Source organism: Geotrypetes seraphini, chromosome 6, assembly GCF_902459505.1.
Source record: "Geotrypetes seraphini chromosome 6, aGeoSer1.1, whole genome shotgun sequence".
Classification (NCBI taxonomy): domain Eukaryota; kingdom Metazoa; phylum Chordata; class Amphibia; order Gymnophiona; family Dermophiidae; genus Geotrypetes; species Geotrypetes seraphini.
The window spans coordinates 5,741,313-5,762,294 of NC_047089.1; the positions used below are offsets into that span (position 1 = coordinate 5,741,313).

Here is a 20,982-nt window from a genome sequence, read left to right on the forward strand (position 1 = left end):
CTGACTGCATAACAGTTAAGCTATAATTAAGGACAGAAAGTTCAGAATTACTCAGCTTAGAGTGCAAAACATGAGTCATCAAACTGAGGGATATAAATAGGGAGAAGGTGATCCTCGCCTGCATCTTCACAGCAGGGCTGCAGAAAGAGAGAGGATGCCAGGCACAGACCCCAGTCCGATGGCTGTAGGTAAGTCAGCACTCCTTGCTTTTCATTAACACCCTAAGCCCTCTCTTTATGGACGTCGTTGCAATTCAAAGAGAGAAGAGGTCAATTGAGGCTCCTGGGAAGAGGAACTTGATTCACAGGAAGGGGGTTTGTGGGCTGGAACAAAACCATCTTCTTTTACAAGATAAGAACATAAGACTAGCCTTACTGGGTCAGACCGATGGTCCATGAAGTCCAGTAGCCCGTCTTCACGGAGGCCAATCCAACTCACATGTACCTGGCAAAACCCCAAATAGCAGCAGCATTCCATGCAAGCAGAGGCTTCCCCCGTGTCTTTCTCAATAACAGACTATGCACTTTTCCTCCAGGAACTTGTCCAAACCTTTCTTAAAACCAGCTACGCTATCTGCTGGCGTGTTCCAGAGCTTAACTATTCTCCGAGTGAAAGAATATTTCCTCCTATTCGTTTTTTAAAAGTATCTCCCTGTAACTTCATCGAGTGTCCCCTAGTCTTTGTCATTTTTGACGGAGTGAAAAATCGATCCACTTGTACCCGTTCTGCTCCACTCAGGATTTTGCAGACTTCAATCCTGTCTCCCCTCCAAGTCAAAGAGCCCTAACCTTTATAGTCTTTCCATCCCCTTTCCCATCTTGGTGGCTCTTCTTTGAGCCTTTTCTAATGTCGCTATATCGTTCTTGAGATAAGGAGACCAGAATTGAACGCAATACTCCCGATGAGGTCGCACCACAGAGCGATACAGGGGTATTATGACATTCTTAGGGCTCCTTTCACCCGCCCTACATGGCTAGAACTAATGCCAGCTCAATGCTGGCGTTAGCGTCTAGCGCGGCGGCAGTTTAGCGTGTGCTAAAACCACTAACGCGGCTTCGTAAAAGGAGCCCTTAGTCTTGTTAACCATCCCTTTTTTAATCATTCCTAGCATCTTGTTTGCTTTCTTGGCTGCCACTGGGGCAGGATTAATTCTTCAAGGGCCCCTAGGCATACAAGTACACTGTGCCCCCCCTGGGCCTGCCCCACCCATGCCCCCCTTTATCTGTTTTCTTATTTACTTCTTTATTTCCCCTAGTATTTCTTTTTTTATTATTATTCGAAACAAAGATTAGCAGTTTTTCTTCTATGCAACCCCCAAACATAAGAGCATAAGAATTGCCGCTGCTGGGTCAGACCAGTGGTCCATCGCGTCCAGCAGTCCGCTCCCACGGCGGCTCATAGGTCAAAGACCAGCGCCCTAACTGAGTCTAGCCTTACCTGCGTACGTTCTGGTTCAGCAGGAACTTGTCCAACTATGTCTTGAAACCCAGGAGGGTGTTTTCCTCTATGACAGCCTCCGGATGAGCATTCCAGTTTTCTACCACTCTCTGGGTGAAGAAAGAACTTCCTTATGTTTGTACGGAATCTATCCCCATTTAACTTTAGAGAGTGCCCTCTCGTTCTCTCTACCTTGGAGAGGGTGAACAACCTGTCCTTATCTACTAACTCTATCCTTGAATGTTTCAATCCTGTCCCCTCTCGGTCTCCTCTTTTCAAGGGAGAAGAGGCCCAGTTTCTCTAATCTCTCTCTATACGGCAACTCCTCCAATCCCTTAACCATTTTAGTCACTCTTCTCTGGACTCTTTCGAGTAGTACCATGTCATTCTTCATGTATGGTGACCAGTGCTGGACGCAGTACTCCAGGTGAAGGTGCACCATGGCCCAGTACAGCGGCATGATAACCTTCTCCAATCTGTTTGTGATCCCCTTCTTAATCATTCCTAGAATTCTGTTGGCCCTTTTCACCGCGGTTGCGCATTGCACAGATGGCTTCATTGACTTGTCGATTAGTACTCCTAGGTTTCCTTCTTGGGGGGTCTCTCCAAGTACCACCCCGGACATCTTGTATTCGTGTATGGGATTTTTGATACCGACATGCATTACCTTACACTTATCCACGTTGAACCTCATTTGCCATGTCTCTGCCCATCTCTGAACAAATACCCCTTCCTTCCCTTCCCATCTATTTACCCAGGACTTTAACTCTAAACCCTTTCCATGCATATATAAAAGTGTTCAAATATTTGTAAAGCAGTAATACTATCTGAAATATAAGTCTATATTAATAACTAAGTTTACAATGCCTCTCAACTGTCTCACTCTACATCGACCAACTGTAACCCATATGTATAAACAACCAAATCTGTACCTCCTCTAGTACGTTCCACTCCATGTATGTTAACTTGCAACGAAACAAGGCAAGCAGTTCACCAAAGAATCCAACTCAAAAGAAAATTGGTAGAAAATAAGGAGATTCAAATCAGGTTTATTCAAGGGGCTCCCAAGAACCATGCCCGATGCATTTCACCAAATAAGGCTAGTCAACACTAACAGAAAGTCATGTCTTTCATACATACAGAACACAGAGAACACCTTCGCCTAGTATGGAATATGTCATCACAAACTAACCCCTCCCCCTTTTACAAAACTGTAGTGTGGTTTTTAGCTGTGGTGGTAACAGCTCAGATGCTCATAGAATTCTGAGCATCAGAGTTGTTACCACCAAGGCTGGCGCTAAAAAACATTCTACTGTTTTGTAAAAGGAGGGATAAAATAGAAATACGTAGACAAAGATTAAATTGAACCACCAAGAAGCTGAACTCTGCATACTACAATGTAACAACACAGAAACAGCGATGCATGTCTCCTAAAGCAAAAAAAAAAATAGAAAATATTTTTTCTACCTTTGTCTTTTCTGGTTTCTGCTTTCCTCATCTTCTTGTCACTCTCTTCCTTTTATTCACTGTCTGCCCCTTCTATATGACATCTTCTTTCCTTCTATGTCCCTTCCAGAAACTGTATGCTCACCCTTCCATTTCTCCCTTCATCCCCATTGGTTTGGCATCCATTTTCTTCTCTTCCCTCCTCCAATGATCTGGCATATCTCTCCTCTCTCCTTCCCTTTCCCACACCCCCATGGTCTGGCATTTCACTGTTTCCTCTCCCCATTCCATCAGCATCTGCCCCTTCTTTCTCTACAACCCAATTCCATCCAGTATCCTTCCTCCTTATGTGTCTCTCCCCTTTCCCTTCCCCCACTTTCATCAGCATCTGCCCCCTTTCTTTCCTTCCAACCCAATTCCCTCCAGTATCCTTCCCCCTTATGTCTCTTGCCCCTTTCCCTGCACACCAATTCCATCAGCATCTGCCCTTTGTCTCCCTCCAACCCAATTCCATCCAGTATTCTTCCACCTTATGTCTCTCCCCCCTTTCCCTCCCCCCTCTTCCATCAGTCCCATTTCTCTCCCTCCACCACCTTTCAATGCTCCTTTCTCACTCCAAACCAATTCAGGAAGGTCCTGCAACAACTGCAACTGGCGGCTCTGGTCAGGAAGACGTAAGTGACGTTGGAGGGGGTGGACTGGCAGAAGCAGGGAATTGCGGCAAGGTCCCGCGATGACTGCGTCTGCTGGTCTGCCCCCCTCTGACATCATTTATGTCTTCCTGAGCAGAGACGCCATTTACAGTCATCGCAGGACCTTCCTGCACTGCCTTACTTCTTCCTCTCCCCCTCATAATATCAGTCCCTTTCTCCCACACTCCTTACAGCATCAGCCCCTTCCATTCCCAGTTATCGCACCCTCATTACCAGCATCAACTCCTTCTAGTCCCAGCCCCTCCCCCCCCACAAAAAAAAAATCTTTGACATAGCAGCAGGAACTCACTCTTTTGCTCCTGCTGCTGTTGCAAATCGCACAGGTTTATAAAAACAAGAGTAGTTAATTCCTATAATTTTGGGCAATAAGGAAGAGGTATGGCATATAGAGGCAGACTTAAAGATCTCAATCTGTATACTTTGGAGGAAAGGCTGGAGAGGGTAGATATGATAGAGATGTTTAAATACCTATGTAATGTAAATGCGCCTGAGTCGAGTCTCTTTCATTTGAAAGGAAACTCTGCAATGAGAGGGCATAGGATGAAGTTAAGAAGTGATAGGCTTTGGAGTAATCTGAGGAAATACTTTTTTATGGAAAGGGTGGTAGATGCGTGGAACAGTCTCCTGGAAGAGGTGAAGACAGGGACTGTGTTTTACTACTTGGGAACTAGGTTAGGTACTTGGGACCTGGATTGGTCACTGTTGGAAACAGGATACTAGGCTTGATGGATCTTCTGTCTGTCCCAGTATGGCAATTCTTATGCTCGTATGTGAGCCAAGTATAGGACAATCAAGCCATTGTGACATCACTGATGAGCCATTGTCCTGTTTCCAACAGTGGCCAACCCAGGTCCCAAGCACAGAAACCCAAAGAGTAGCAACATTCCAGAGCTGAGATTGTGCTGTCATAATGCCTCATTCCACCAATGCCTAAGAGACAACCTCAGCAGTGATGTCACAATGGCTTGACTGTCCTATACTTGGCTCACATAAGAACATAAGACAGACCGAAGGGCCATCAAGCCCAGTATCCTGTTTCCAACAGTAGCCAATTGAGGTCCCAAGTCCCTGGCAGAAACCCAAAGAGTAGCAACATTCCAGAGCTGAGATTGTGATGTCATAATGCCTCATTCCACCAATGCCTAAGAGACAACCTCAGCAGTGATGTCACAATGGCTTGACTGTCCTATACTTGGCTCACATAAGAACATAAGACAGACCGAAGGGCCATCAAGCCCAGTATCCTGTTTCCAACAGTAGCCAATTGAGGTCCCAAGTCCCTGGCAGAAACCCAAAGAGTAGCAACATTCCAGAGCTGAGATTGTGATGTCATAATGCCTCATTCCACCAATGCCTAAGAGCCAAACTCAGCAGTGATGTCACAATGGCTTGACTGTCCTATACTTGGCTAACATAAGAACATACGAATTGCCACTCTAGGACAGACCGAAAGTCCATCAAGCTCATTATCCTGTTTCCAACAGTGGCCAATCCAGGTCCCATTCTTTAGTGTCCATCTCAACCTCAGTCCTTCTACACCAGCATTCCTCGATGCAGGGCTTGAGAGTCCGTGGCTGGGCCCATTCAGACTCTGATTCTTCCCTCTCTCCTTAAAGAATGGCATGGAGATGGTTTCCCGCGGTTATCCATAGGGACGGGAATGGTGATAAATTTTGTCACCGTGTCCTTCTCTAGTTTGCAGCATCAGTTCTGTGAGAGAAGTGGGGCTGAAAATAGGAGGGGGGAGGGGGTTGATCAGATAACCATGTTGTGCCTGGCTTAAGTATCAGTTCTCTTAGTTATTATGGTATCTCCTTCTGCTTTCAGGCTCCAAGAGAGTTCAGTGGTTCAGTTTTCTGTCCGTCATGCTGCTCGGTTGTTGCGCTCTGTGCGCATCAAGTCCAGGTAAAGTACAAGGGAAAGAGAATTCAGCACAGTGATATTGATTAATTTGAAAAATTTCTCAACCGCCTATTCCTAGAAAGCAAACAAGACATGTACAAACATCCGAGATTCCAGATCATTCAACGTAAACAGTTGGTTCACAGCTCTTCACACTACGTTAATCCTGAGACCAGAATTCGGCAGAAAACATCTTTTACTGGAATGCTTCTACAGAAAGTGTAGTTTTGAGCAGTGGGTCCTAGATTTTGGTAAAATATGAAGCTACATTATTGGGCTTCTACATAGGTGTTCTTTTCTTTTGACTGGAACGGACTTCGTACACACACAATCTTTGGTGAGCGAAGAGCGTGTACCGTTTCTTGCAGCCATGCTTCCTGTTTGCTTTTTTGGCGATGGGTGGACGGAGCGTCCCCTTGTCAAACGTCCCCGCTGCCTCTCAGTTTACATACTGTCAAGACTGGTGGGATAGAACTTAACGTTAATAACTATGCAGAAATTAAAAACACGAGCCAAAGACCTGGGACACTGCAAGGTTTTGTTTAAATCACCAACTGGAGTGTCAGCGCAGTGCGCCCACAACCATCTCTGTAATTCAGAACAAGAACATAAGACTAGCATTACTGGGTCAGACCAATGGTAACATCAAGCCCATTCTCACGGTGGCCAATCCAGGTCACTAGTACCTGGCCAATACCCAAGGACTAGCAACATTTCATGCTACCAATACAGGGCAAGCAGTGGCTTCCCCCATGTATTTCTCAATGACAAGTATAAGGAGAATCCACCGAGGATGCAGGGGAGAAATTTGCATAAGGGGGTAGATAACGTCGGTTTGTAGGCCTTTGTTTGGAATAACAGGAACTCTGACCTTCGTCCCTTCTCTGAATTGATGAACAAAATGAAACAGGCAAAAAAATGAAATATGAAGAACAAAGCCCTGAAAAAGGGGCACATTTTGATTCCCTCCAGCTCAGGACAGGACATTTGGCTTTCTTCCTATCGAACCCTCTCAAAAACCAATTGCTATTTTTAACCCTTTAATTGGCAGATGGGGAAATGGCGGCTTTATGAAACTTGATGGTGAACGAGAGCAAGTTTCAAGTTTTATTAAAATTTTGATGTATCGCAATATCATTAATTCAAAGCGATTTACAATTAAAACAGGGTCTTAATTATTAACTAAAACCAACACAGACGGACCTGACGGACCAATACATAAGGGAAGTAGGAAGAACTACAATAAGTATAGTAAAGGATACATAAAAGGAAAATACAAACGAGGGTATGAAATTTTAAAAGTATTGATAAAAATATAATAGAAAAATAAGAACTTTAAAAAAAAAAAATTTTTTAATTCAATTTCTCAGAGCCTAAGACAGAGGACAAGCGAGTTTAAGCAACGAATGGGATCAATAGAGACTCCGATAATTAGGTCTCAAAAGCATCCTTGTACAACCAGTATTTTAACAGTCCTTTAAATTTACTTAGTGATTTTTCTTCCTTAATAAATGATGGTAAGGAATTCCATATTCTGGGAGCTAAAACAGTGCCAAGAAACAGGCGTGTGGTCACAATCATCTCCTTTATTAATTTCACTTTTACATCACCAATACTTTGGAGACTAATAGAAATTCTTGAAATAAAGTATTATAAAACTGAAATTGCAATAGGAAATTCTTAACGCCTTTAGTTAACTGTGATCCAACATTAGGGAAAAAGTAAATATGTACAAGTGAGAAAGGAACACACCTGCATTGAAAGGCTGCTCCGAGAGAGACCCCCCTCCCCCCCAGGCAGTCTACAGCAAACACATGGATTTCTTCTCTAGCACTTAAAAATTCCTCAAACTACTTAGGGTCAAAGAATTGAAATTGTTTGTCTTAATGAACAATATAAGAATTACAAGGAAATCATAACACAGCTCCCCCCCCCCTTTAACTAAACCGTGAAAGTGGTTTTTAGCGCAGGGAGCTGTGCTGAATGCCCTTTGCTGCTCCCGACGCTTATAGGAAGTCTATGAGCATCGGAAGCAGCGCAGAGCATTCAGAGCAGTTCCCTGCGCTAATAACCGCTATTGCGGTTTAGTAAAAAAAAAAAAAAAAAAAAAGGGGGTAGGGGGAAGTTAGCAGATAAAGCCTGAACCCTAGCCCGAAGTGCCAAGAAGGCTTTTTGCCTTATCTGTCTATTTCGTGCCAAGTCGGAGAATACTCTTATTTTAGACCCTAGAAACTGAGAATCCAAATGTCTACAGGAAAGTTACAAAACATTGTTATGGTCAAATTGAAAAGCGAAGGCAACCAGCAATGTAGTCCTAAGGGAAACCAGTCATGTTCTTTCTCGTATCCCTTCATTTATGTCTTGCATTATTAAGGTAATTGACTGCCTCATTTAAAACCAATTAAAATGCCATTATTGAAAATGCAAGTGTCCATAGGTGCCAAAAAAAAAAAAAAAGCCATCATTGCGTCTACAGAGGTGCCTAAACGCACTCGGGGTCAAGGTGGGCGTGGTTTATGCTTAGGCTCCTCTAGGCGTCTCTGGACATGCAATCCTCCTCAAACATAGGCCCTCAAAATCCTGGCCTACATGACCAACGCCTGTGTTCAACGGTAAGTACGATTCTGCAAACAGCGCCCTAGCGTGACCGACGTGGCGTTTTTGTAGGCATCGATTGCAGAATCCGTCCCTAAGTGTGTCGTATTTATTTTTTGTATTCAAGTTTATGTAAGTCTTGAAATACAGCTTTTATAGTCAAAGCGGTTTCCAATTAATACAAAGCGTTAAAAAGTTTAAAATATAAAAATATAACACAATTACAATTCAGATGCAACATGAAAGAATAGGGAGGAAAAAACAAAAGGTAAAAAGGGAGTCATTGATGTCAAGTTTCAAGTTTTATTACTTTTGATATACCAACCATCAAATTAATATCTGGCTGGTTAACAATATGTTTAAAAGAAAGAGAGATTATACAAAACTAAAGAAAAAAAAAAAAAAAAAAAAGAGGCATTGTGTATCTACATATAACATCACAAGACGAACTAGATAGTGAGGATAAAAGGGAAGGGGGGGTAAAGTTACATATTTGAGAAGAAATTGGAGATAGTAGGGTGAGGATAAAACATGATGGAGGGGGGCGCTTTAAAGAAAGCGGTTATTTTTGGTAATTAGAGAAGATGACTTTAAGTGAATGAGAAGGCATCGCGAAATAAAAACGTTTTAAAATCTGTTTTAAATTTGTCAAGTCGTGATTCGTCGCGGAGTTGCTGTGGCAGGGAATTCCAGAGGGTAGGGGCCTGTCTGTCTGTGGTCTGAGTTGGGTTTATTTTGTTCTTTTAATTTATAACAATTTTTATTGAAAGAATCAAATAAGAAATACAATGAGATAATACAGAAATATATTCATTACAATAAGAATCACAATAATAATATTTCATACAAATTTATATCATTCCTCCAAATTAAATTTCCATATGAACTAATCCATTCTTTTCTACCCCCCTACCTTCCCCTCCAAATGAAATCCCCCACCCCGGATGAAAGCTAACAAAAATAAAGAAATAAAATAAAATATCTGGAATGTAATTAGAAAACCTAAGCTTCATCGTAGGTCATTGAGAACCAAACTTCTTATTCTTGGTGAAAGATTCTGAATATAAGGATCCCAAACCTCCATAAAAAGATGAGTTTTTTTAGGCGAACGTCAAACTTCCAAATTCTCAAATACAAATAAACGATGTAATTGATTCCTCCAATGCCAGAAACTTGGAGGTTCTTTATATAGCCAAAATTGCATAATACATTTATGTCCAATCATACAGGCTTTTTGAAATAAAAGACATTTCCTGAGTTTTTTTTTTTAACAAAAAAATTAAATATAGATCTCAAATGCATCTCTGAAAAGAAATGTTTTAAGATTAGATTTAAAATTATTGAGATTCTTTTCTTGTCTCAGGGTAAGAGGTAAAGTATTCCACAATGTTGGAGCAGTTACAGAAAAGATTGTTTTACGTGTTGCATTATAAAACAATTGGACTGAGGGGACCGCTAAAAGATGGTGTTGGGAGGAGCGGAGCGTCCTAGGTGGGTCGTATGGGATTAACATCCTCTCTATAAAGGATGGAATGTGATTAGATTTTATGGAGGGAGGATGTCGAGGAGGGGATGGGGATGGGGTTGGATTCAGCAGGGAAAATCAAATGATATTATACCATATGTAACTTTATCTGAACATTTTTCTTCAAATTACAGGGTCCAGCGGCAGTAAAAGAGGACCGACTATCATCAACACAAATAAAACCACTGATGCAGAACTAGGTAACTGATCCCTTCCTAGCGCATGTTACGTTGTGGTAGGAAGGCAAAGGCGCATCACAACGCTAGATTCTGTGTGTCTGTAAATGTGTTGCTTGAGTGCTTCGACTGTGCCTCGCAATGCAACACAGTCGCGAGTCTATTTTCAGACCTGGGTGCTCTGACGCTGCCCTTCTACGGTTGCCCTTTTTCACGTGGTCTGATGGTGTTTGTGGTGTAGGATTGTGTTGTACTGTGATTGAGCTCCCCTGCACTGCAACACCATCCTGTGATCTCAGAGGGATGTGGATTTTGCACACAGGACGTCTACTGAACAGTTCTATAGCACTGAGAGTCCCTGCTCTGTAGAGCTTACACTCTACTTGACACACACATGCAGGGCCATAGCCTACAGATGTTGCCTAAAAAATTAGTGCCAACCGGGGGGGGGCAGAGGAGGGAGCGGTCTGCCCCAGATGCTGTCTTGATGGGGATCCCGGCCCCTGTCCTCCTCTCTGCCCCCCTCACTGTACCTCTAGCTCTTGGGCAACATGAGCAGCTACTCCAACCTGCTGTTTGCGCCAGTGTCGGCTTTCCCTCTGATGTCACACCTAGCAAGTGATGTCAGTGGGAGAGGCGATGCCGGCAGCAAGTTGGTGATACTGCTCATACTGGGAAAGTTAAAGAGGTAAAGGGGAAGGGGGGATGTGTGTGCAGCAGGAGGGGGACGCCATTGCCCTGGGCACCTCTCACCCTTGCTATACCACTGGTGCCAACTAGTTAATTATTCATTCAGTTCTCCCAAAGAAGCTCAGAATAGTTTACATGAATTTATTCAGGTACTCAAGCATGTCCCCCCGTCTGTCCTGGCAGGCTCACAATCCATCTAATGTACCTGGGGCAATGGGAGGATTACGTGACTTGCCCAGGGTCACAAGGAGCAGTGGGGGTTTGAACCCACAAGCCCAGGCTATAACCACTTTACCACTCTAGAAATCGAAATGCTGTGAAAGTGAGTCAAGTATAGGACAATTGAGCCATTGTGACATCACTGATGAGGTTGACTCTTATTGGTGGAATGAGACATTATGACATCACAATACCAGCTCTGGTTATCAAAGACTGACGCTTTTCACAGCAGGGGAGCTCAGAATGAATTTATTCGGGTACTCCAGCATTTCTCCCTGTCTCTCCTAGTGGCTTCACAATCTCTCTAATGTACCTGGGTCAATGGGGAGATTATGTGACTTGCCCAGGGTCACAAGGAGAACGTGGATTGAACCCACAACCCCAGGGTGCTGAGGCTGTAGCTTTAACCACTGCGCCACACTCTCCCCCTAACTTAGCACGTACCTTTTATAGAATTGCGCTTTCTGACTGGGTAACTTTTAACATCTTTCAATTACAAGGTGTTAATTGCTACTTATTGGTGCCCATGAGGCCAATTTTCCAACCGAAATGCGCATGTGCGCAATTTCAGAATTTGGGGGTGAGTCCTAATGACCTGTGCGCTGCAGTAGAACATGTTTGACGTAAGATGCTCGGGATCAGGTTTTGCATTTATAAGAGATGGGTTTGTGCTAATCGCTGCTTTATTCTCTTTTCCCAGATAAAACCCTGACACTCAACTGCACAGCGGAGTTCGTAAAGCGTAAATTACGCATACAGCTCATCTACTGGCTGGTTAATGGCACCTTTGTGGAGGACCAGTATCCAGACGGGCGAGTGACGGAAGGAAAGGCACAGGAGATGTAAGAAAGACATTGCGTTAGCCGATCCTCCCCTCTGGCATTTCTGCACGCTGGGAAGAGCAGGAATCCCGGTTGATTGATGGATTGGCCCATCCTTGGCTTTTTGCTTCCTTTCTGTCAGGAGGAAGATCAAGTTTGCCAATGCCACCGACTCATATGCCGCAGTCTAGATCTGAGCCACCCCACTATTCCCAGCCCCCACCTGCAGAATCGCCATTGCGCTCTGCAAACTCTAGCTCTTGTGTCATTCCATCAGCCACAAGAGCCCTCCCTGGTCTCACCTTAGAAACGGTCACAAGAAGTGAAGCAGTTGTGAATCGTTTCATCATTATATTCTCCAAAGCAAACAGCTGTAGAAAGTCACATCATTTGGTAAAACCCAAGTGTAATTTATTTGGAGTTGGATTTTTCAAGTTCAGATTCAAATTGACTGTATATAAATTTTTTAAATAAATAGTTCTTATTTGATAAACTGCAAATAAAGAGAGAAAGGGCTACCCTTTATTTTCCGTCATGTGATGATTTTTTTTTAAGTTATCCAATAGTATGTTTAATGGACTTATGCACATTTAAAGTGGTAATTTTATTCTGGCGAAGGAAGTCTTAAAATTCCTAAACTTGTTCTTTTCTTAAATCTGTAAAGTTCATTCTGCCACATCGAAGAGCACGATTCATCAGACTGCAATCCTTTGGCATTAATTGTCAGATGATCAAAATGATTTAACCAGGCAGAAGAGCCTCCTGCTAGGAAACTGGGGCTCACTGGTAGAGGTGCTGCCTCTGCCCCCAGAGGTTGTGGGATCAAATCCCGGTGCTGCTCCTTATGACCCTGGGCAAGTCACTTAATCCTCCAGTGCCCACCACTTTGAATGTCAACTTTGGAAATGCCAAAGCAACAAAAAAGTAGTGTACAAGTCCCTATTCCCTTTCATCAAGCCCAGGATCCTGTTTCCAACAGTGGCCAACCCGGGTCCCAAGTACCTGGCAGAAACCCAATGAGTAGCTGAGATTGTGATGTCATAATGCCTCATTCCACCAATGCCTAAGAGCCAACCTCAGCAGTGATGTCACAATGGCAGAAACATTCCAGAGCTGAGATTGTGATGTCATAATGCCTCATTCCACCAATGCCTAAGAGCCAACCTCAGCAGTGATGTCACAATGGCAGAAACATTCCAGAGCTGAGACTGTGATGTCATAATGCCTCATTCCACCAATGCCTAAGAGCCAACCTCAGCAGTGATGTCACAATGGCAGAAACATTCCAGAGCTGAGACTGTGATGTCATAATGCCTAATTCCACCAATGCCTAAGAGCCAACCTCAGCAGTGATGTCACAATAGCTTCCTTGTTCTATACGTGGCTCACATAAGAATTGCCATGCTGGGACAGACCGAAGGGCCATGAAGCCCAGTATCCTGTTTCCAATAGTGGCCAACCCGGGTCCCAAGTAGTAGCCATCGTACTTTCAGAAATTAAATTTCATTTGAGGTACGAGAGCAATTTTTCCAAATTACTCGCACTCCCTGGGGGTAAAGGAATGAACTGATAGGTTGGCTTTGTGGATGTGAAATCACATGCTGGCACTGGCTACACTTCTTGAAGCCTGTTGCTGGCCGGGACATAGAAGGAAAAATAGCCGCCGCAAAGTCGAAGCCCCTGGGCTGCGGCCGGAAGAAATGAAATTATTATTATTTTTTTAACTAGAAATAAAAGAAACAAAAGAACACAGCTATTCGTGAAGAAAATTAACACAAACCGCGGTGAGAGAAGGCACCATGTAAGAAAGTTAAATGCAGAGAGTCAAAGAAAGACTTCTCAGCTCCGCAGAAAACTAAAAACTGAGGAGATTCGCCCTTCGCTGGGCGGGAGGGCACTAGCGCATGCGCGGTGTGGCTGTCTTGAAACTTTTGAGTTTCTACAAGCAAGTCTGCTTGCGAGGCTTCCGCATCCGGGCTCCGTTGATGATGTCACCCATATGTGAGAATAGGCTGCCTGCTTTTCCTGGGATAACTACTGGTTTGACTCCATAAGAACATAAGAATTGCCGCTGCTGGGTCAGACCAGTGGTCCATCGTGCCCAGCAGTCCGCTCCTGTGGCAGCCCCTAGGTCAAAGATCAGAGCCCTAACTGAGACCAGCCCTACCTGCGTACGTTCCGGTTCAGCAGGAACTTGTCTAACTTTGTCTTGAATCCCTTGAGGGTGTTTTCTCCTATAACAGTCTCCGGAAGAGCGTTCCAGTTCTCTACCACTCTCTGGGTGAAGAAGAAATTCCTTACGTTTGTACGGAATTTATCCCCTTTCAACTTTAGAGAGTGCCCTCTCGTTCTCTCTACCTTGGAGAAGGTGAACAACCTGTCTTTATCTACTAAGTCTATTCCCTTCATTATCTTGAATGTTTTGATCATGTCCCCTCTGTCTCCTATTTTCAAGGTCCAGTTTCTTTAATCTCTCGCTATATGGCAACTCCTCCAGCCCCTTAACCATTTTAGTCGCTCTTCTCTGGACCCTTTCGAGTAGTACTGTGTCCTTCATGTACAGCGACCAGTGCTGGACGCAGTATTCCAGGTAGGAGCATACCATGGTCCGGTACAGCGGCATGATAATCTTCTCCGATCTGTTTGTGATCCCCTTTTTTAATCATTCGTAGCATCCTATTTGCCCTTTTCACCATTGCTGCACATTGCATGGATGGCTTTATCGACTTGTCGACCAGCACTTCCAAGTATCTTTCCTGGGGGGGGGGGGGTCTCCAAGTAACGTCCCGGACATCCTGTATTCGTGTATAAGATTTTTGTTACTGACATGCATCACCTTACACTTATCCATGTTGAACCTCATTTGCCATGTTGCGGCCCATTTATCAAGCGTGTTTATGTCACATTGCAGATCTTCACTACTCAGAATAACTTAGTATCATCTGAAAATTTAATCACCTCACTCGTCGCACCAATTTCCAGATCGTTTATAAATATGTTGAAGAGCATGGGTCCAAGCACCGAACCCTGCAGCACTCCACTGGTGATGCTTTTCCAGTCCGAGTATTGTCCATTTACCCCCCCCCCCCCCCGACTCTCTGTTTCCTATCCGTCAGCTAGTTTTTAATCCATGTCAGTATTTCACCCTTGATTCCATGGCTCGCAATTTTTCGAAGTAGTCGTTCATGATGAACCTTGTCGAATGCCTTCTGAAAATCCAGATATAAAATGTCGACCAGGTCACCTTTGTCTATCTGCCTGTTTACTCCCTCGAAGTGCAGCAAGTTTGTCAAGCAAGATCTTCCTTTGCTGAAGCCATGCTGGCTGTTCCTCATCAGATCGTGTCCGTCAATAATGTGGTCATTTATCAGCGCCTCTACCATCTTTCCCGGTACCGAGATCAGACTGTAGTTTCCTGGATCACCCCTCGAACCTTTCTTGGAAGATTGGCGTAACATGGATGCCATCCGGTCCCCAGGGATTTATAATTTTTAAGCCTATCAATCTGCCTGCATACCTCTTCTATACTGACTGTCAAACCTGTCAGTTTCCTGTCTTCGTTTCCCACGTATAGCCTGTTGGCTTCCGGTATGTTGTGTATATCTTCTTTGGTAAACACAGACGCAAAAAATTGTGTTCAGTTTGTTGGCGATGGCTTTGTCCTCCTTTAGCACTCCTTTTATTGCATGGTCATCCAATGGCCCCACCACTTCCTTTGCGGGTCATTTCCCCTTAATATATCGAAAGAACGGCTTGAAGTTTTTTTACCTCCTTGGCTATTTTTGCCTCGTAGTCTCTTTTGTCCCCTCTTACCTCCTTATGGCACCTGTTTTGATGGTGTTTTGCTTTTTCCAGGCATACATTTAATCTGTTATTAGTTAAACAAACTGTGTTCCATTCCAAACCTAGTGACCCACTCTCACTGAAGTTTTCAGGTTATTCCCCCCCCCCCAAAAAAAAAAATGCATAGTGGAAATCCATTATAGCTCTTGTTCATGGTCATAGTGAGTATTTTCCCAGTTTACCTGCATGGTATTCTCCACGCAGGTAAACTGGGAAAATCACTTCTTTTCAAAATCACAGGTCTCTGGAATGACCTTACTATCCCGCTGCGGAACCTGAGCTCCCTCCATTTATTCCGCAAGCAACTAAAAACCTGGCTCTTCTCTAACATGTAATTTCTGTTCCCTTATTTTTCCACTCGATTTATAAACTTATGTAAACCTTTTCCTACCCTTTCTCATTTTTAAGTTCTTGTAAACCGTGCCGAGCTCTACTTCCGTGGAGATGATGCGGTATATAAACTTAAGGTTTAGTTTAGTTTAGAATATCCTTAGAAATGGCCTGAGCATCAGGGCACCTTCAGGAAGTGTTGCTTTATTCACTGTTTGCAACCCAACTAAACTCAAGGGATGTTAATGACAGGGACAAATGTAGAATCTAGTTCCTTCAACATTAGATTGAAACCTAGGATGTAGTAATGTATAACAGAACATGAGAAACTGGCACCTACTGGTGGCTGGTCTATGCAATTACAGGTAAGTCTTAGCCAATCTAGGGTCTGAGGAATATTTACTGTACACCAATAACCACAGCAGAGACCGAACAAATTGACTGGAGAATGGAAAATGAATGCAACTACAGTCACCAGCCGATAGATTTTGATTTGATTTTTCCCTTTTTTTCTCTCCTCAGAAAATCTAAGACAGACACAACTGTTACACTCCGAAAAACTCTCCATTTCAAAAGTGTTAAAGAGACAGACTGCGAACTCACGTTTATTTGTGTGGCCCAGGACCCATCTGGCCTAGACAAGAAGGAAATCAGACTCAGAAAGATATCTTCAAGCACCCAAGATGAAAAAGGTTAGTTCAGGAACAAACCAGTGATAGGGACTGAGGCGAGGGGCCAAAATATGGAGGAAGAAGAGCCTGGCTTTGATGGGGAATTTGGGGGGGGGGGGAGTTGAAGAAGAGGAGATGTGAGTGCGATAGTATGTTGGGGGTAGGAGACAGTGAATATTTGGATAAGGCAGACGAGGTAGAGAAAGACTAGTGAACCCAGGAACCTACTTGGAAAGCTGAGCAGAAACGTTTACTGTCTGAAAAACCAGCCCTGGATCTCCTATGTCAGCAGAACAGAGTAGATGATGGTAGAGAAAGAGCAAGTGACCCATCCCTGTCCATGGTCTCTAGAGCGTGTGACCATCATCTTCCTCCTCTGTAATCTCCAGAGTAAATGTAAGATCCTCCTTTTTTGCTCATCCCCAGCCCTGCTCCCTAACCATGTCCATTGACAAAACCCTGTAATAATCTACTTATCCACTAATATTAGCATAGCTGCTGCCTATCTGGCCTTCTGGGTCTCTATAGCGCTGCCAGATGGTAACCTGCCAATGCTGACCTCCTCACCTACCCAACTGATCTCCCAAGCCGTCAACCCCCTATAGCACAGCTATCAAACTGCAGTCCAGTTCTCAGGATATCCATACTGAATATTTACATTCACTGTGCTCATATAGATCATGCGTATTGATTATGGAGATCCTGAGAACTATCTGGCATGGGGGAGGGGGAGTTGGGGGTCTAGACACACTAGTGTGGTCTCTGGCTATTTTAGGTCTATTTCACCCTTTGTTTTTTTTGGTCTGGATCTTGGAATGATTATTCAGTCTTTCCTTTTTAATTGGAGTTCTTTTTTAGGTGGTTTGTAATTTTAGATCTTTTAGAAGTATAGTTTATTATTTACATTCTGCCTTTGTAGAAGGCAGATCACAAAAATCCATACGTAATAAAATGGGTGTATAGAAAATCTTACTAAGCAAAGTTACTTTGGCCACTCCACCCTACTGTCTACTCTGGCTCTAGATCAGGGGTGGGCAACTCCAGTCCTCGAGGACTGCAATCTAGTCAGGTTTTTCAGGATTTCCCCAATGAATATGCATTTTTACCTTATCTTTTCCCTTCCCTTATGTATCTGAGTCTGTCTGTTTTGTCAGTTTGTTTTTATCCCCTTTTAAAGCTGTACAGCATATATTTTAATGTCACTCGCTTAGTATGTAATAAGCGATTTATCAAATTTGATTAAACTTGAACTTGATTGAAAGCAGTGCATGCAAATAGATTTCATGCATATTCATCGAGGAAAACCTGACTGGATTCCAGCCTTTGCGGACTGGAGTTGCCCACCCCTGCTCTAGATCAGTGGTTCGTAATCCTGTCCTGGAGGACAACTAGACCAGTCAGGTTTTCAGGATAGCCCTAATGAATCTACATGAGAGAGATCTGCATATAAGAGGTGCCAGGCATGGAAATCTGCACCATGCATATTCATTAGGGCTATCCTGAAAACCTGACTGACCCGGTGGTCCTCCAGGACAGGGTTTAGAACCACTGCTCTAGATCAGGGGTAGGGAACTCCGATCCTCGAGAGCCGTCTTCCAGTCGGGTTTTCAGGATTTCCCCAATGAATATGCATGAGATCTATTAGCATACAATGAAAACAGTGCATGAACATAGTCATGAGACTATGGGACTTTAAGACTCCTGGTTTATATGAATTTATTCAGGTACTCGAGCATTTTCCATCTGTCCCAGCGGGCTCACACTCTACCTAATATACCTGAGGCAATGGGGTGACTTGCCCAGGGTCACAAGGAGCAGCAAGCTGCTTCAACCACTGCACCACACTCTCCCTAAGGCCCTTCTGTCCTTTCCCTCTTAAATCCTGTTACTTTTTAGCTTCTAACACTAGCTCAGGGAATGTGGTCCATATATCTATCATCCTTTCCTGACTTTTCTCTTGGGGGGTCTGATATCATGACCTGTCCTTCCAAGCAGTGGTGATTGTAAACCTCTCCCCCTCCCCATTCTGTAATGAAACTTTTATATAGGAAGTGGGGAGGGGGGTATTTAACTCTAGCAGCAGAGGAGTTAGATGCTAAAAGATGCATTTGTGACCAGCAGAGAAAGTGGCGGCTGACACGGCTGAGAAATTCCATGGACAGTGAACACGAACGCAACTCTCCATGCAGACCTCGGGCCAAGCTCTTGGCTCCCAAGACTCCAACGCCTGAGCACAAGCCAGACACCGCTTCAAGCAACTGCTTCGGCCTCATGGTCATCATCCTACCTGGGAAAAGGCCTCCTTTTATACGTGTATATATTAAGAGCATGCACAATTCATTCTTGTTTTTCACTTTTATATTTAACTTGGGAAGAGTAAGTCAGAAACAGGAGCCTCTGCCACCTTCACACAGAGTCTGGAGGACCTGCTGGGCCTCGTGAAGGCGTCTAAGGGCTTCTGGGCCACTGTTGATGAGGTGCAGGGGAGGAATAAAGTGACAACATTCCTGAAGGATGAAAAAGTGTCAGAAACCCAAGTAATGTAATTGCCAATAAAGCTTGCCAAGTCACACTGAAAGGTGATTTTGAATCCTGTCAGTCTCTGTTTGACGCACTCATTACCCCTCCTCCTCCTCCTCAGAAGTACTAAACAGGGAGGTTGGGCAGTGACAGAGGGTGAAGCATTATGCTCCCACTATGGCATCAGAACCTGCTCTAGCAGCACCCGTTTAAATGGCTAAACAGCAGGACCCCCCCCCCCCCCCGGAGTATCGTTAATGTATTTAATTCAAAACAGAATGAGATACTTTTTTTTTTCTAATAATTGAAGACACTTGGCCATCAGCCCTACAAAGCCAGTCATAAGAACATAAGAATTGCCGCTGCTGGGTCAGATCGGTGGTCCATCCTGCCCAGCAAGTCCGCTCACGGGGTGGCCCCCAGGTCAAAGACCAGTGCTCTAAATGAGTCCAGCCTCACCTGCGTACGGCCCAGTCCTGTAAGTAAGTGGTCTAGGATGAGAAGAGTGTGGCATCTCTTCTTCCCTTCCCAGATCCAGATGTAGTTGCCATCAGACTCAGCGCTAGGCTATTAAACAGAAGTCTGCTTCCCCTGTACCCCAAAACACCGGTGTCAAGAGAGGTGAGGCTTTTTATAGCACTTATACATGAGACTGTGTTAAAAGACTACATGACAACACTGTGTCTAATTGCAACTGCAGCCCTGGCCAGGAAGGGATAGGCTGTGGCAGCAGCAGGACAGGGAAGATGCTGGATATTGGATATAGGACAGGGGCAGGGAAAGGAAGATGCTGGAGGGTAGTGGCATAGCAAGGGTAACTGGCGCCCGGGCAGATGGTACCCCTCTACTCCCCTCCTGCCACGCCCACATGCCTGCACCCCTTCCCTGAACCTTATCTTCAATGCGAGCAGCCAAGAACTTGCTACCCACATCAGCTTTGGAGCTCTCTCCAACATCACTTCCACCTGGAAGTGACATCAGAGAAAGCGCTGAAGCCGGCAAGTTCGTTGCTGTTCATGCTGAAGATAACAAGGTATGGGAAAAGGGCACACAGGGGGAGGCGTGGGAAGGGGGGGTGCTGGCGCCTCAAGGCATACCGCCCCCCCTGCACACCCCTTACTACGCTACTGCTGGAGAGTAGGCAGGGGAAAATGTTCATTTCCAGTCTCAATATGCCACCTTTCAGATCTAGCAAATCGGCTGTAAAACGAGTAGGACCAGGAAAAGGGTCTAAGTGCCATCACTGAAGATATGTTGAAAGTGTGCGGCGGCGGCAGCAGCTAAGAAAGCAAATAGGTATCATCAGGAAAGATGAAAGTGTTATGCCACCTCTGTTGCACTCTGTGGTGTGGCTGCAGCTCAAATACTGTACGCAATACTAGTCATCGCAAAAAAAGATATAAAGGAATTAGAAAAGATACAGAGAAGGGTGACAAAAATGTAAAAGGGATGGGATGAATTCCCTATACGAAAAGGCTACAGTGGCTAGGGCTGTTCAGCCTGGAAAAGAGATGGCTTACAGGAGATAGGATAGAAGTCTATAAAATACAGAGTGGAGTGGAAAGGGTAGATGTGAATCGCTTGTTTACTCTTTTCAAAAATACACTTGCCCCTCCCCATTCACAGTTTCAGCAATCACAATTTCACATATTCGTGATTTTTTGGGGAGGAGAAAAAAAACCCATAGTTTAACCTTCCCCCCAGCGTCCCGACCTTACCTGGTGGTCTAGCTGGCTTTCGGGGCAGGAGCAATCTTCCTATGCTCCTGCCTCGTGTAGATCGCCAATAGGAAATGGCTGTGGGGAGTTCCCGTCGTAGTCTGGGAACTCATGGCAACCATTTCTTATTGGCGATCTGCACAGGGCAGGAGCATAGGAAGATCGTTCCTGCCCTGAAAGCCCGCTAGACCACCAGGTAAGGCCGGGATGGCAGGAGGGAGGCAGGGGTGGGTCAGAGCCGGACCAGAAGATATTCACGGTATTTCACCATTCGCAGTCCAGCTCTGTCCCTATTCCCCACGAATCCGGAGGGAGAAGTGTATTAGGATTAGGAGGCATGTAATGAACCTACTAAGTAGTAAATTTAAAACAAACC

General features: G+C 44.4%; 1 protein-coding gene across 2 annotated transcripts in view; it reads left to right on the top strand.

The window, feature by feature from the left end:
• Nucleotides 1-19,748, top strand: part of LOC117362058 (interleukin-1 receptor type 2-like) — a 19,797-nt gene extending 49 nt beyond the window's left edge. The window contains exons 1-6 of one of the 2 annotated variants that reach the window (XM_033947796.1): nt 1-188; nt 5,424-5,501; nt 9,753-9,818; nt 11,404-11,545; nt 16,220-16,389; nt 18,490-19,748. The exon at nt 1-188 is cut by the window's left edge and continues 49 nt beyond it. In XM_033947796.1, the coding sequence (XP_033803687.1) occupies nt 155-188; nt 5,424-5,501; nt 9,753-9,818; nt 11,404-11,545; nt 16,220-16,389; nt 18,490-18,533 (534 nt within the window). In that variant the 5' untranslated portion in view covers nt 1-154 and the 3' untranslated portion in view covers nt 18,534-19,748. Of the gene's footprint in view, nt 189-5,423; nt 5,502-9,752; nt 9,819-11,403; nt 11,546-16,219; nt 16,390-18,486 lie in introns of both variants that reach the window. The other variant, XM_033947795.1, reaches the window with a different exon arrangement.
• The last annotated feature ends 1,234 nt before the right edge of the window (nt 19,749-20,982 follow it).